Here is an 18,291-nt window from a genome sequence, read left to right as displayed (position 1 = left end):
TATATGGTGAGGTAGGAGGTCGCTTTACAGTGCGACTGGGCGTCGCTTTTCAGTAGGCGGGGCGAACGCCCACCCGCTCATCAGTCCGTCTGAAAACCAAGCGCTGAAAACTTTTAATTAATTATTTTTTTTACATTCAAACCTTTTTGGTCCTGCGTGTCGAGAATATTGGCGATTGTAGTCTGCAAAATTGATTTTTAGCTTTTTAGGGTTCCGTAGCCAAAATGGCAAAAACGGAACCCTTATAGTTTCGTCATGTCCGTCTGTCCGTCTGTCCGTCTGTCCGTCTGTCACAGCCGATTTACTCGGAAACTATAAGTACTACAGTGATGAAATTTGATGAGAATATGTGTTGTATGAACCGCTACAAAAATATGACACTAAATAGTAAAAAAAAGAATTGGGGGTGGGGCCCCCCATACATGTAACTGAGGGATGAAATTTTTTTTTTCGATGTACATACCCGTGTGGGGTATCAATGGAAAGGTCTTTTAAAATGATATAAAGTTTTCTAAAAAACATTTTTCTTAAAGTGAACGGTTTTTGAGATATCAGCTCTCAAAGTCGTAAAAAGTATGTCCCCCCCCCTCTATTTTTATAACTACGGGGTATAAAATTCTAAAAAAAATAGAGGTGATGCATGCTAATTAACTCTTTCAACGATTTTTGGTTTGATCAAAGTATCTCTTATAGTTTTTGAGATAGGTTGATTTAACTGTAATTTACGGAACCCTTCGTGCACGAGTCCGACTCGCACTTGGCCGGTTTTTTTTTTCGAGTGTTCGAGATTTAAATTTTTGTATTTTTTTTGTTATGTTGGCTCTTGTAAGAGAGTTGTCAATAAAATATTCGACGAAATACGATTGTAATAAAATTAAGATAAGAAGCTTTTTTATAATATTGTTTAATTTGAAAGCAAATTAAAATTAAGACACATCTTCCGTTTTTGTGTTGCTTAAATTATAAATCTTTTTTAGTACCTACATATTTATAATACTAATTCAATTCTTACAGAATCAAAAATATCACAACCATCTCCATTTATTGGAAAACCTTCCACGGTTTTTCATAAAAAAATATTTTTTACGTAAAAATTAACGTCAAGTAAATTTCGAAAGTTTTTCCCTCCAGTCATTAGCAGGCTGTAGAAGGCCCTATAAATAAGGGCTTTTTGAATAATATTTTTTCCCTTTGAATGAATAGTGGGCCACAATCGATATCTATTAAATCATCGGCCAATAAAAATGTCAGTGGCCCATTGCTATATTGACCGCATTTACACCGAAGTTCGTGAGCGAACATTTCTAACATTTATTTTTTACTTACCTCAATTTTAAATTTGTTAGCCACCATTTATTACGACGCTGTTTTTGTAATATTCATGTATGTATTATCATAGAATTTTTTAGATCTAAAAAATATTCCTTATCCACATTTCCGTCAGCTATGGCGTCACACGTCGAAGGTTTTACCGAATTTGCCTATTTTATATTGTGTTCGGAATAGATTAGCTACGAAATTAAAATAGGCTATTACGAATAAAGCAATAAATAATATTATTATTAAAAAAAAGTTCGAGTCGATAAAAATGCTCGCAGTTATTGTTCAGTAACATTTTGACATTCCAATTTATTTCTCAACTACTGGCGATTTAGTGGATCCAAACCCATTATCCAATACCGACAAAAAACTTCACTTTCATACAAAAAAAAGTCTGAACTCACCCGTAATTCCGGAACCTGCTTACATGCATTTGACCTCAATAAATAAACTAAAAAAAATATATTGAAATCATATTACAGAGACCTGTTTTGAAATGTTTTTTATAAACGATTTGACATTACCTAACCTAACTTGATTTGCATAAAATAAACAATTTAGCGCGCGCGCATGCGTCAGCAAAATATAAATAACCATTAATATATACGTCAGAGCAGATAGTAATATTGAAATGACTTGATAAATAAATATTAAAAACATTCCGCAAGTGTAATAAATCAGGAAGCGAATGATTCTGATGAAACTTGTTCAATATCATTTTGTTGTGTAGTTTTTTTTTGTTTAGAAAGCGAAATTATGATTGTTTTTGCTTTTTTTTTATTTAGTTTTTATTGTTTTCAATATCATTTTGTTCTAGTTTGTAGACAACTACATTATGTTATTCTACATAGATAAGATAAAGTCGAATTTATTTGATATACAACGACAACTATGAAAATGACTTTCAAATGCCTACTTGACAAAATTGATATTTTTTTAATTTTTTTTATTTCAAACTTTGCAACAAAACAGCACTTCTTGATCATCGTTACAAGAGGCAACTCCCAAAACGCCCACCGTTTACAACTTCTTAAGTATTTTTGTTGAAAAGAAAAAGCATGGCTCAAAGTCCACACCAAATGTTTTTATATTAATAGTTTTATTTAAACGAAAAAAAATATACTTATTTTTTTAAGTATTTAAACACAGTCGGCATCAACAAAGCATAAACGAACCCATAAATAAAGGATATTAATACCAATTATCAATATCATTAACTGGCACGCGAACTATAGGGAAAAAAATATGCAAACCTGTTTTACTTGATTGTATATGACATTTAAAAAAGAGGCTTTGTTTGTTTAATAGAAACCATGTAGATATGCAAATTATGCGGAACCAGCTAACCTTGTCCGAACGACCAGTTGAGCTAATTTTTGTGGTCACCACACAAATATTTTTGCAAGAAAATTATGTGGGAGAATCTTCCTTGTATAGGTCTAGTTTTTTAAAGACAACATTTTTTAAGTTAGGTTATCTAAAAGTACTAAGGCCCAAATTCATAAATGACATAAACGTCTGTTATTCTTAAAACAACTGTTCACTTTGAAAATTGAACGTATAAAATGATGGTCAACAATTGTTTTAAGAAAACTGATGATTATAATTATACTATACCTGCATTTTAAAACGTGACAATCTAACGACTCGCGCATGGACTAAAGCAAAATACCCACCCGCGTGCTCTGTTGCGTTCGCGCGATTCACTTGCGCGTGTTAACTTACTCCAGCTACATGCACCGTGTAGACGCACCCTAAGCTTCAAAATGAAAGCCTAGAATTGCTAACTACTTGAGTATTTAGATGTTTTTTTAGCTGATTGCCTAATCTCTAGGTATAGAAAGTTGTTTAACAGGAAAAAACCGGCCAAGTGCGAGTCGGACTCGTGCACGAAGGGTTCCGTAAATTACAGTTAAATCAACCTATCTCAAAAACTATAAGAGATACTTTGATCAAACCAAAAATCGTTGAAAGAGTTAATTAGCATGCATCACCTCTATTTTTTTTAGAATTTTATACCCCGTAGTTATAAAAATAGAGGGGGGGGGACATACTTTTTACGACTTTGAGAGCTGATATCTCAAAAACCGTTCACTTTAAGAAAAATGTTTTTTAGAAAACTTTATATCATTTTAAAAGACCTTTCCATTGATACCCCACACGGGTATGTACATCGAAAAAAAAAATTTCATCCCTCAGTTACATGTATGGGGGGCCCCACCCCCAATTCTTTTTTTTACTATTTAGTGTCATATTTTTGTAGCGGTTCATACAACACATATTCCCATCAAATTTCATCACTGTAGTACTTATAGTTTCCGAGTAAATCGGCTGTGACAGACGGACAGACGGACATGACGAAACTATAAGGGTTCCGTTTTTGCCATTTTGGCTACGGAACCCTAAAAAATATTTTAGCAGTATTGGTATAGTACTGTATGAGTAAATATATTTATCTACTAATAATAATATAGACGTCGATAATTTGAGAGTAAAAGAATAAGCACTAGGTTCGGCTGCAGATTCGTCATAAACTTTTAATTTCGAACTGTTTTTTTTTTTTTAACAAAAACATATTTTTTTTAAGTAATTTTTGAGATTCGAATTCATATTGGCAAATATTAATCTCAAATATTTCAAAATAACCTTCGGTGTAAATTATGCCGTACGCATGCGCAGAACTTTCCTATCGGATTATAATTGAAATAAATCCAGCTCAAACTCAGGACTGCCTCGCTGAAAACTGATTACATTCTTATCTTTTACTTTAACAGGATTATCTTAGTTTTCATCACCTGAAACTAAGCTATCTTTCATTCAAATTTTCTTTTACGATTACAAAATCTTTCTCCAAGCTAACCAGGGAAGCCATTTTGGAAAATGGCTGCACCCGTTCCGTTCCTCGCAGAAACAGCCAGCATGGTGTTGCGTCAAAAAATAAACATTTTGCATCGTCAATAACATTCTTGCGCCTCGGCTGCGCGCATGCGTGCGACGCTGTCTCAAGCGACGCGTTCCTGTCAAAAATATGCAAATTAATCTATAAAAATGTGATTCAACACCACTATTATGATTCGAATGCTAGTTCCAAAGTAATAAATTTACTTGTGACGTTCTCGAATCGCTGAAAAATGTTATTAGTGAGCGTTTAGTTTTGACGTGAAGTGTCGCTTCGTCCCTGTCTGTGGCTACGGCGCATGCTCCGCTGTAATGTTTATATTATTTGTATTTGAGCTGTGTATCACGTAAACTATAACTACCACAGGCGTAGCTCCAATACTGTGGGCCAGTGCCCGCCCCACCCCTCTTCGGTAGTTAAATATTTCTTGCTTATTTCGCCCTTGCATTGTTGATGCTGCGGCGTCGCAGACTGTTGTGTATTGTTTAGACGCGCTTTCCAAGCAAATATTTTTTTAAATATAAACAGCTAGTACGTGTAGGGTTTGTTCAGTTATTTTATAGTGTTCAGTGGTTGGTTTTAGTAAATTTTATGAACGATGCATCGCGCTGCACCAGTGTAAATAATTTGCATTTGAAACTGCAATGCACCGGTACTCATGAGTGGTTCTCTTGGTCACTGTTCAGTGTTAGTTTTTTATTGTTTGTTAATTGTTTTTATTTTCTGTTAATTATTTTTGTTGTTGCCGTGAGTGAAATGAGTTTTTGAGGAGATTTTGGCGAGCGCGTAAGTTTTTTCAATTGTGATTCATGGTGGAGGGTCGCGGTTTTAAATATTACTGGCTCAATTTTTATCAGATTTTGTTTTATTAACAATTTAAAAATAGATAAATAAAACAAAATATATTTTTATAAGCCTTTTATATTGTTAACATAAAATAAGTAAAAGATCTGGTTTTCAGTGATCTTAAAATAAGCAAATAAAAAAATGCAAAATATTTTTTTTCGAGAAAAATCATTGCACATTTTCACAAAACATCGTCACACTAATTACAAAGCCAGTAATATTAATTTATTTAAAATCACAAAAATAATTTTGGTTTAAAAATAACAATAAAACTAAAAAAGAATTCAAAATATTCGAACGCAAAACATCGCGAGTCGAGAAAAGTTTGAATTTCCTCTCCGGAACTTATAAGCACGTGGCTCGTCGCTCATGTGCGCCAACAGCCGACCAATCACAGCGTCGCTCATCAGTGGCTCGACCAATAGCGGCCGCCCGCTTTTGAGCGCCTCTTTTGACAGCTGATATGAGACGCGCGAAAATTTACGAAAGTTTTCTTTCGAATTTGGAATGTCATTGCCGAATTGTTTGTTTTTAATCTATGGTTGTGGTTTTTGCGTAAAAAGTTTTTAATACGGAGACTTTTTTATAAGTATGGATGATTTAATATGTAGTTTGTAATATTTTGTGTTTTTAGAGCGAAGTATTTGCTAAGCAGTCTGTAATATTATTAATATATGCAATAAAACCGAGGAGTTTGTTTGTCAAACCAGTGACTTCGATTTCAACATCCGAATGACGTCTTTCGCGTTTCCTGTTTCAATGTTTTTAATAAAATTATTTCGCTCGTAACTTTTATACATAATTAACAATTAGGATGCAATAGAGAGACATAAATTAAATTGAATGTTATTTAAGCGGTCGTTTTGATGCAGCTTTTTAAGTTATATGGAATTTATGCAAATTCAGTCTAGCATATATTTGTCTTTGGATTCCCATAGACAAAAATATACCTTCTTGGTCAAAATTGAAAGTAAAAGGGATCATAGTAAATCCAAAAATCAAAAACAAAAATTCCGCAAAATTAAACTGACCTACCAAAGAATACTTGGTAGTACGCACGTAATTTTACCTTGCTTGTCAAGAAAACCTTGTTAACGACACGCAAAAGCATATAATATTTAAATTACTGACATTTGCAAAAACTAAACTAAGTTGCGGAAGGTCTGAATGTCAGACTTTATCTCTAACTACATATTTATTGATGCAGGCTTTTAACATGATTATATAACTATTTATATTTTAGCTAAACCAGAAATCGCTAACTAATGCATTCGATATTTTATGTCTAACGTGGTTTATTTAAATTTTTAAACTACTGATAATAATGTAGATAAGTTACTACAGGTTCCCATAACTAAATCGATTATCCTGACTTGTATTTTAAATGCGAAATTAACTCTGTTTGTGTCTGTAAGTCTGTCTGGCTTTCACGTCATAGCTACTGAACCGATGTTAATGACCAAGTATCTTATATCTTTTCTATCGTTCGTATCTTTTACCGTAGAAACATAAATAATGTTACTATTTGCACAGTAGGTAGCCCTAATCCTGCAGGAATGTTCGAAAGAGTCACCGTGGTCTTGGTAGCTACACGAAGGGCTCTAGAATGGACAAAGGTGGGTTTTAGTCAGTAAGAGATTGCCACTCCCTTTCGTTGCACTCACAATGTTGATCTTTTAAAATAAGCCCTTAGCACCAGAATAGTACAATATTCACCCAGAGACCACAAAAAAGGCAAGCCAGAGGAGGGGGACCTGTCCCTCGTACTTGCTTACAAATCGTTATCGCTACTCTATTGCACTTTCTTTTCAAAATAATTCAAACAGTAGACTCGACCATGGAAAGTATACCTTGGAGAGCATGACAACCTATGGGTCCTGAATGCTATCTCTTTTCAATCGTGTCGGACTGCTATCCTACCGTGCTGTAAGAGTGAGGAAATAGGCAGTGCACCTAACTGCGCTTGTTAACTAGAATTATGCTTATTCTGTGAAGCTTCTGGTTGATCTCCTCCGAGAGCAGGCATATGGCTTTATGCCGGTCTGGAAAACATTATTATTATACGGATTTAAGCAATGATAATTTCAGCAGAACATCACGTTTAATATCTCTCTGATACCGAATACAGTCTCTTAATCCCAACTTAATAAATGTTTTTCGTTTAAAGTTTATATACTTATATTAGTCAATAGATAAAATACGAATATCTTGTTTATACATAATGCATTATATGTCAAAATTTAAATTATATCAGGATGGAAGACACAATAAAACGGTCATTTGATATTTTTTTCGTGGGATACTTCCTACCAACGAAAAAACTAGCTTTGTGATGCAAAACACTAATATTATACATAATCATAGCAACATTTGAATACTAAATTTTGTTGTGACTTTTGATTTTTGTTTATATTTGTTTTAATTTCCTTGCTAAAGCCGTTTATTTATAATGTACATCCGATTTGATGAATACTTAATAAGGTTTTTGAAATTTAACTGAATTATTTATTAAATTAGAGCAAGTTTTATGTTATATTTTTCTCAATAAAATATGCGAATGACGCGCATTGACGTTTAATATTCATGTATGTTATCTACTTAATATTTTTTGATAAGATTACGAGTTTACGATCACCTGTGTTGCATTATTTAGAGACTAAAATCTTTTTAGATTTATATAGTCACTGTGGGGTTCCGTAGTCTAGACTTGTAGTTCAGTAGTGTCTGTTCGTTTCAGCTCTAGGGGTTGGTTGTAATTTTGGTATGAACTTACATGTCGAAGCCCAGCATCGTTTTGACTTTCATTTTAGTCTGGTTCGTATGCTCGAATGGAGGCCATTTACTCTCAAACGCAGTGTAGGATAGCTGCCTTCGAGGTGGTCAGATGATTTGACATGGCGATAGACGCAGGCTGCTCGAAAGTTGTTAAATATACAAATTACAATAAATTCTCAGGACTAAATCAGCACGCCCCTTATTACGTAGAGTGCAGCCTTGGTTGAAAACTGAATCGTTCTGTTAAGAGAATCCCCTTTTTAGCTTGGACCAATATGATCTAAGGAAAGGGAGTATACTAAAACCTACCGATGTTTCTTCTACAGCCCTTTGTGTACTAAGGCCGCGGTAAGTCTTTCGAACAATACCCTAGCTCTCCAACAGGCTTCAGCCCTAAGGGAAGATGGAGCTCATTATCTTGAATCAAGTCAAAGCTCATTTTTTTTAAAAATTATTTTCATTGATATTTGCAACATTTTTGTTACACGTGTGTCTTTTCATGTCACCGGGTTCAACTTTAGAATAGAAAACAGGTCCCATTATTTTGTAATAAACATTAAGTAGATGAGTACCATTAATTTTTATTATTATTTTTCACAACATTTAGGCGTTCATATCGTTATCTTAGTGTTTTGCTTATATTATCATCATAAAAGACACAGCATCCGTTTGTAACCAATTTTTTCAAAAAAATAATCTTTCGGAAATCAGGTTATAAAATTGATAGTCATTTTGTTGAAAAACTGATTAATTTTAGGGTCATCCAAAATGTACAAAGTCCAAAATTAACGCAGTTTTAAAATATTTTTTCTTTAAATTGATCATTATATAGTTCGCTATAGGTCAGCTCTTAATTAATTACTGCAGTTACCAACACCAAAATTGAATACTCTTATTTTATATATTTTTAACACTAGCTGGTTTCCCGCGGTTTCACGCGCGTCCCGCGGGATCTACTGCCCGTACCGGGATAAAATATAGCCTATGTTATTCGGGGTTAGTCTAGCTTCCCAACAGTGAAAGAATTTTACAAATCGTTTCAGTAACTTCGGAGTCTTTAGGGCACAAATAAAGAATTAAGTAAATGGGTCCTTTTAATATATTAGTATCGATAGATTTGCTAATATTACGATGTCAATGAAATGTTATATTTATATCATTGTGACGGCAGTTTTCCTAATCTTAAATGTCAATAACAAATTCATAATTTTGCAGTAAACGCTTGCTATGACGCAAAAAAATAGGAAGTTGAATACAGTCTAGGTTATAATCGTAAACAGTGACATGTGCGTTTCCTACTTAACTGACGTAGGTAAATAATTTAGAAACGCAATGAATTATGTATCTTTTATATTAAAAACTTATGTTTTTGGCTGTCGGTTCGACAATACTTCCGTTTGTAAGATACTTAGATAGGTTTCGTGGTTTCGGAAGAGAGAACGCTTCACAATACCTGATTAAAAAGGTACGTATTTTACCTCTCTTTACCTCCAGCTTTTCTATCGGATCGGATCTCATCATCAAATGACCCCTCCTGCTGTGGGTTAGCAGCGTGAGGGAGTGACAGACTCTTACTGACTAAAACCCACCATGTTCCTTTTTGAGCCCTTTATGTACCAGGGCTGCGGTAACTCTTTCGAACAATCCCGCAGCCCCGGCTGGCTTTGGCCCTGGGGCTTGCTGACAGTCTTTGAGGAGAGCTTGGAATAACGCTCGCCGAGGACACAGCCCTGATGTCTCCTAGGGGACGTAAGGAAAATGAACCTTACCTGCAGTCTATGATCTCAATCTGTTTAGTCGTTTTATCGTAACGTTGGAAACAAATAGAAAATCGAATTTAAAATATTAGTAAGGATTTTAAATATCAAGTCACATTTACAGCTTTTTTGTTTAATTCAGTTTCACGGTACAAACATAAGTATGAATTTATTGGTCGATTAGTTTCGCTACCGAATGAAGAATAGGAAATAGTTGAACTTTAAACGCTGACTAATTATTAAATCATTATTCATTAACTGTTAACAATTTGTAGTCAAGTAGTACCTGCTAAACCTACATCTTTTCCCAGGTCATTATTTATTTAAATTAGTCTAGACAGGTAGCGTAAAATTTGCATTATAATGATGTAAAATTTTATCTCGATCGATCAGGAATTGTGAACCTTTATCGACTTACACGTGCCAAAGTCCTAGAAAAAAAAAATATACATATAAAAAAAGTCTGAATAGAGGGCGTGCTTCAAAACGTAAACTTTAAAAAATGAATTGGCCATTTTCAAAAAAATATTTCGCTATTTGAATGCTTTTTTCTCTAAATAACGTCGACTATATTTTATTTGGATTCGGAGAAGTAGTTATATCGAAAAATAATCCATAACTCTCAATGCAGAATGACGTGCCTCAACTCCATCTCTGGTCGAAGAACCAGGGAGAGGCCCAAAATGAGATGGACAAATATAGGAAAAAAAACTATAGAATGCCAGGTATCTGGATACTATCAGAGAAAAATAAGAAGTAGATAATGATCCGTCCAAATTATTTTTTCTATTTTCGATAAATATTTTGCTGCGTGAAAACAAGGGCGCCTTTGGTTCACCATCTCTGTGATAGATCATGAAAAATATACACACAATTTCAATTATATCTCAAAGGTGTTGATTTTTTGACATTTCTTGAATATGCAAAAGATAGTTAGTATATTAATATATCAATTAAAACGTCTTTAAACACGATTTTTACATTATTTTATGTTGATCCATATCTAATTTATTATCATAATGACAATTTTTATTATTTTAGTTATTCATGAGATATTTTATGGCACAATTAGTTTATCAATTTTAAATTTTATTTCTTAATAACTGTAGCGTGGAGATTTACAAGCATTTTGGTAGTTCACACTCTGTTTTCGGTACATTAAGTATAAAATAGCGTCTGATTAAAGTTCTAGGTACTTTCAGCATTACTTCCAGTACAGTTAATATAAGCTTATGTTATATAAAATTCGGTGTACATCAAAGGCGGCGCGGTCTCTTTATAGCGGATGGGCGTGCCTCTTTTCAGCGCAGCGCTCCCATTGGTCGGTCGCTCTTTGATGTCGCCGCCGTCACTGTTCAGTGGGGCGGGCGGCCGCTTTTCAGAGGTAAAACTTACAATTTTCAGACAAAGAAGGCTTTTTGTTATTTATTCAATGTTATATTAAAAGAATTTCGTTTGGATTGCTAGATTTAATGAGATATAGATATTTTTTCGAGAATATAACTTTTTTGTTAGGTCTCAGTTAGAAATTAGGGTAGTTTCGTGTTGAAACATAATGATTTTTAACCGCCTTCCCAAAACGAAGGAGTTTCAATACGGATGTTTATAAAAGTATATAAATGTATATTTTTATTATTAAAATCTTTTAACTGAAGCAGGTCTGTAGGAAGACATGTAGTGGCTAGGTAGAAAAATCAGACTTTCTTTAAACAAAGCAATATTTGCCAAAGAACTGACGTTAATTTGTACTGATACATATCTTGTATATATTATGAACAATAAAATAACCATATGTTTGGGTATTTTTAAAAATATTTAATAGAAAACAGAATATTTTTAGCAAATATTAAATATAAACTAGACCAAAAAGTTTAAACATAGTAACATAACCAGCATATTATTGCAGTTAAATTAATTTATTACACACGAATTAACATGAAATCATTAAATTAACTTAAACAATGTTTTGAATGAATACAAAATGTCGCAAGTTTAGAACCTGATCAAAAATTACTACACATGTATAAAAAAATTAAGTATCTACGTTCACACATTCAAATGTATAGAAATTTAGACATTTTAGTTCACTTTTTGGCGGCTAAACTATCGCTTGTGTGTTTTTAAACCGGTAAAAAATTTCGTCAAAAAAATATTTCAACGACAATTTTCACTCATGGTGTTTTTTTTTTTTATAAATACCAAGAAGGTTTTAAGCATTATGCCTACGTGGTTTTCAGATGAGATTGTCTATGTATAACCTATTATAACATGAGAGAAAGAATATTATTAATAAGTGAATTATATACTAATACAAAGTTAAATAATATGACTGATAGTTAGTAAATTAAAGTGTTCGTTAAATTAATAAATTAGGCGTAAAAAGTGCTATAAATAAAAATAATTGGGAAGTTATTGTGAAAGTTTAAGAAAAATTCCGGAGAAATATTTTAAAATGTTGTATGCAGTGCGACAGGTGAGTTAATATACTATTTTTTATGGTACAAATCTTTTTAATTTTTGGACCTTATATTTTGCAATAGATAAGATGTTTTGGTTACGTACTAAGCTAGTAAGTATTTAAATTCGGAAACTAGTTTAATTTCTTACGTAGACAGATGTTTTTTTGCCGTTTCGGAATGCTATATTTTTTTTAGTGTTTTATTTTTAGTAAAAACGTCACACTTTCTAGTATATTTGTTTTGCAAATATGTAGCGGTTGGGCGTGGCTTACCCTTAATTTTGGAATTAATATGTACTGTGTAGATATGTGTTTTTCTTTACCATGGTAGTTTTAGTCATATTTATTGAATACCCCTCCGATTAAGAATGCCTGTTTTTGGTTAATTTAATAATCTATTTATGCGTAGAAATTAATTAGAAATTGAATTTTGACATCAACTCCATATACATTTCTTTTTTGTATGTGTACAAATATTCGTGAATTAAATAAATGTCCAATTTCAAACTCTAATCCCGGATAGATACGTTATGGAAATCCATGGTTACACGAAACGATGCGTAGCCGTGGCGTAGCGTCTCTTGGTCGTAGCAAATCGATCGCGTAGTCGTGGCGTAGGCATCGCGTAGCCCTGACAATTTTAGTATACAAGTCGTGGTAGCCTAGTGGGTAAAGAACCAACCTCTCAAGTATGAGTGTGGGTTCGATTCTAGGTCTGGCAAGTAACAATGCAACTTTTCTAAGTTTGTATGTGGTTTCTAAGTATATCTTGGATACCAATGACTAATTAATGGTGATGGAAAACATCTCGAGGAAACCTGGACTATAAAGTCTGAAATCACCAACCCGCATTGAGCAAGCGTGGCGATTAATGCTCAATCCTTCCCTGTGTGAGAGGAGGCTACAGCCCAGCAGTAGGATGATAAAAGGCTGATGATGGTGATGATACAAATCATATTTAAAAAATTTGGTAGGATGTTGGAGAAGTTAAATATTAAATAACGGCATTTTTTAACTGGTCACATTATACTATAATCTTAATGTACATATTAATGATGATTTTAATTAGTAGGCTGTTATAATAGTTGTAATTTACATATGAATTAGCAAAAACGATATTTTGAATGTTGTAAAAACATTGAAACACGATGAAAACAGACTTTCGGTAGAAATGTTCGAATTTTTTGAGTTCTATTTTCTCGTTTATATTTATTTGTAAATATTTATTGTACATTGTAATGTAAATACTATGCGAATAACCGGGAATTTTTCGATCGTGTAAAAATATCACACACATCGTTTTTTTAATTAAGAATACAAAAAAAAATAAGATATAAGCGGGGGCTTGTGGTGATACGATATTAAAACACTTTCATCAAAATGTGAAAGAGGTCTTACATAAAAGTTAAATGCATTTTGTCTTACTTTCTTAAATTTCTGGGAGTATAAATTTAACTAAATTCAGTTTTGGAAAATGCAAACTGTTTTTTGATCTCATCATATCAGGCAATTGTCTTCCACTGCTGAACGCAGGCCTCCCCCAAGGAACGCCAACCATCCTGGTCTTGAGAAACCCGTCCATCCACTGCCCATGACATATCCCCATATGTTGGTATACGTTACTATTATTTCCAAGAAAACTAAATCTATATTTACCTACACAAAAACGAAACTTAAGACTGAATAAAGGGCCTCGAAAAATTGGTCCTTATCGCTGCCTCCCGGCAGTGTACTCAATAAGCTGGTGGCATTGCCACGTTGAATGGCAATGCTTAAAGTGTGTTTCTGTCAAATAGCATTCAATAAGAATAACGAAGAGGCTATGCATATGTCTAAAATGATAGTCTAAAGATAGAGTGAGCAGTTCGTTTGATGTGAATGTACCTCGTACTATCAGATGATCATCCAAAGAAGTTTAAAATGAAATTAATACTCTTTATCCAGATACACTTTCGTCACAACACACACAAAGAAATGCGCGTACATATGTTTGTTTAAAATGAATGCTACGTTTGACTCAGAGGCAATTGTTTACTTATCAAGTTACTTTGTTTAGTTTTTTTGTGGAAAACACAGGGCGACGACATGAATGCGAGACGGTTGGAAACAATAACAAGCAGGCCGAACGTTGATAAACTGCAAATATAACCTAACAACGCCTAGAAGAAATTACGTGAACACAGGATGTTTAAATTTTTTGCTGTATTTATTTTCTGGTTGGCTTGTTTTTATGCCTCTGATGTGGAGGAATGAGTCATGTTGTGAAGAAGGTTTTGGGCGTGAATGTGGACGGATAAAGTGGAAGAGGGCGACAAAAGAAACGATGGTTGGATTGTGTGAAAGTCAATATGGTGAGAGAGAATGTAACTTGTGAGATGACGGCAGATAGAAGAGTATGGAAGGAGAAAACATGCTGCGCTGAGCCCAAATAAAATTGGGATAAGGGCAGGATGATGATGATGATGGCTGGTTTGTTTTTTTCTCGAGTTGTGGTTGAAAGGGCTTTAATTTTCAGTTGCAGAACTGTTCGATGTTACACCATAGCTAGAAGGGCACGTATAACTCAGTAGGTAGCAGTCGTCGTTACAATTTCACGTCATAGTTTTTTAAGGGCTAAGGTGGCAATAGCCCGATATATAAGGCTCAGGTTCACCGGCAACATAAACGCCAGTTTTCCTAAAACAATTGTTGAGGCCACCCAGTTTAGGAAGCTACAACTTCCAAAACATGATTTAAATCGGTACAGTCATTTCTGAGGTGAATTAAAAAAAAAACTAGATTCCCTATAGGATTAGAAGTTACCTACCCATTACATAAAACTCCGTCAATTGACAATAGCACTTAGTGTGAGCTGTTATATGAACATTTCTTCATTATCACATGCACACACACACACACAACACTATAGGCACAACAAGATACCGAGTGTATTGTCAATATTGAAAATAACTATCACTAAACCTATTCTCAGAGTGTAAAACGTGAAATGATATCACAATTGTTTTAAATGCCGGAGAAATGCGTGAGTTATCTTTATAGGTATTTTTCTGCCTACTTTTGATAATTTTCACAGACCTACACAACAGACCTACAGGCTTTATCATCAGAATTTTTATTTTTCTTATGTAGATTACAGGCCTCTTTCGTGGCCTCTTTTTGTGTTTCGGATGGCACGTTAAACTGTAGGTCCCGGCTGTCATTGAACATCCTTGGCAGTCGTTACGGGTAGTCAGAAGACTGTAAGTTTGACACCAATCTAACCAAGGGGTATTGGGTTGCCCGGGTAACTGGGTTGAGGGGGTCAGATAGGGCAGTCGCTCCTTGTAAAGCACTGGTACTCGGCTACATCCGGTTAGACTGGAAGCCGACTCCAACATAGTTTGGGAAAAAGGCTCGAAGGATGATGAGATTCTCATAAAGAGAATAACGCTTGCTCAAGGCGGTTTGTCGATTTTAGACTTAAAATGCAGGTGTCTTCAAGATGCACTTGGTTTTATGGTTAAAGACACGAAATTTTATGAGTACTTATGTTTGTTACTTTTCAAGCTATAACTGTTAAATGATGATGACTAGGTAGTTATGTAATCATATATGTACAACAGAATTATATAAAGGCTTCTTCTTATCCGTGTACGTATGTACGGTATGTAATTTTCTCAGTAAGCATTTGTAATCAAATAATATATTAATCTCAAATGTAATCTTCTATATATATAAAAATGAAACCCGCTTTCCGTTGTCACAACATAACATGAAAACGGTTTGACCACGGCCTTGACCGATTTGACTGAAAATTAGAGGGGAGGTAACTTAGACCCGGGAGGTTTAAGGATTTGTCACCATCTGGCTACGGGACGCGGGTGAAACCGCGGGCGAAAGCTAGTTCAAAATAAAATTACACCAAATTCACAAACAAAAAATGTTGTTTACTCAATCAAATTCCTAAAACAATAAAAACAACAATTTTACTCATCAAATTTAAAAGGCTACATTTAATTACATAACTTCTTATAATTCTATAAAATTCCTCGAACTTCTGTTTGTCTGTTTGTGTTAAAACACGTAGATAAGAAACACAACCAGTAAGAACGTGATATATTTCATTATTACATAGCATATTTTGTTGTAACATCTCGATAAAATTATGTTTTTGTTTATCGCACGTATTTCATAATTATATCAACATGTTTATCTGTCATCTGATGTGAAATTATAAGCTGAAAGTCACCTTTTGCAAGTAAGAACATACGTTTTATAACAACTTGCTGTTTTGTGCTGTTCCACGTGGATCCTTAGGGAACTATATCCAGGAACAAATATAAATTTCAACATTCCCAAATAATGTGGCTTTCTATTTATATATAAAAAAAACAATATCGATTGTAACCTTTACAGGTTCATATTTACTTCTTTATAACTAGACTGGACTAATCAAATAGAACTGACAAGAAGAACTAGGTAGACCAGTTTCCACCAGCCCACTAGCCTCTCTCGATGAGTAGACTATGTAACTCGGAAAGACTTTCAAATCGGACCAGTGCCTCTAGAGATTATCGCAACATACAACAGCTTTATGTTTTACAGTCAGATTAGGTCAAAAGTATACATGTAGATAAGTCAACCTTTATATTGAACGATCTCACTGCAGGAGTGCAGGGTACCTATATGCCTTTTCTTACACAGAGAAGGTTTGCCCGAATTATAGATGCATAAATTTTCCAATATATAAACATAGCAATTGGCCACTTAAAATAAACAACGCCGTGATTGAAATTAAAATTAAAAATAGGTTATCTATAAGTTAATTAAACTCGTATTATCTACCAGTGAAGCTTATTGTCGCTAGGTTACACCTGCATTTCGGAGATATGTAGTATCAAATTACGGTGAGCAATACCTACATTGTTTCATCTGACCTATTATTAAATAATTTTGAAAGAACATTTTTCTGTCATTGTTTGGCTATTAAAATACTGTCTTATAGATATATCAAAGATTCTTTTTCGCCTTTTCCCAACATACCCCATAGACCAACCGCATGCAAATGTTTTACATTACTCACTTACCCGGGCAAATTGATACATTCAGAAAGATTGACTGTCCGATTTTGACTTCTACTCACAAAAATGAGCTTTCTGAAACACGTTATGTCAAAACGGTCACTCATAATGGCCGCAGCGTTGCTTAACCTCATTCATTCATTTGTTTCAAGAAGAGCTACTGGATCTGTTAACAGGTATTAACCTCATTCATTCATTTGTTTAAAGGATCCAGTACCTCTTACTGGATCTGTTCAGGTAGAAAGCGTTGCCAACTAAGTTCAAAGAATCGTTTGAAAGTTACGAGTGCCTATGAACCTAATATTGCCCGGATTTTACTCAACCGTTGGCAATTCTTCAATTAGCAATTCTTTAGGCCAATTTTCGGAAAAACTATACTTAGTACTTGGCTCTAATATAGCTAGTCTGTCTTTTGGTGTTTCCATCAATAGATGGACAGACGATATCGCCGTGATGTGGGAAGCTGAAGACCAAGCAAAGCGAACTTTGGGGGAGGCCTTTGTCCAACAGTGGACGTCTTTCGGTTTTAACAACAATGTGGCATGGATGATTTGCTTTTTCGATAGATGATTGCCAGCTCTAGTTTAATCTTACTCTTCAAAAATAACTAGTACAGAGTTATGAGTACCAGCCTAGTATTTAGGTACTTTTTATATTTAGAGACCACTTCCTGAGTTCATTGTTCGTGAGCTAATACAATAGCAAAATTAGCCACCCATCCTAGACCGTGTTCTTTCCTATGTGGAGGATGTTTATGAAAAAATTGTATCTTAGTTTACAATATGTGAGGTTTCATGTTTATAATATGGTTAGTTATTTATGATAACAAATCTTACCACGGGCAGTGGTGACCTCATATTGTAAATATGTTTGTTCGCCGATAGGTAACAGGCTTACAATAACATTTTGTGCGACGACCACTAGTTTGGTGAAAACTGTCTCTAGTGTATTATGCTATTGTTCTTCTATTTTGTCATTGTCGTCTATGGTATCATGTATATCAGCTGCAGTATGTAGTTAGCGACTGTTTTAATTGCAGTTTTTTGTTTTAATTGCTTTGATAATGATCGGAAGTTGTCTGGTCACAGGATCGCTATTAGGTAAGATTATATTTTATTGATTTATTTACCCACACATACCAACATGGGACAATCTGGAGATGAAAGTCTGAAATCA

At 34.2% G+C, this 18,291-nt stretch overlaps 1 protein-coding gene across 13 annotated transcripts in view; it reads left to right on the top strand.

Annotated features, from left to right (window-relative positions):
- Foxp (Forkhead box P) overlaps nt 1–18,291 on the top strand; it is a 60,298-nt gene that overhangs the window by 23,574 nt on the left and 18,433 nt on the right. The window contains exon 1 of one of the 13 annotated variants that reach the window (XM_049849803.2): nt 4,551–5,005. The exons of 11 other annotated variants lie outside the window; for them this stretch is intronic. Coding sequence is in view for 1 of the 2 variants with exons in the window: in XM_049849800.2 (XP_049705757.1) it covers nt 12,050–12,070 (21 nt within the window). In the remaining variant the exon portion in view is untranslated. Of the gene's footprint in view, nt 1–4,550; nt 5,006–11,871; nt 12,071–18,291 lie in introns of those variants that run through there. One more of the 13 variants, XM_049849800.2, reaches the window with a different exon arrangement.

The sequence above is a fragment of the Helicoverpa armigera genome, chromosome 26 (genome assembly GCF_030705265.1).
Source record: "Helicoverpa armigera isolate CAAS_96S chromosome 26, ASM3070526v1, whole genome shotgun sequence".
Classification (NCBI taxonomy): Eukaryota; Metazoa; Arthropoda; class Insecta; order Lepidoptera; family Noctuidae; genus Helicoverpa; species Helicoverpa armigera.
The sequence above is the reverse complement of the archived record's forward strand: the minus strand, read 5'-3'. Positions and strand labels throughout refer to the sequence as shown.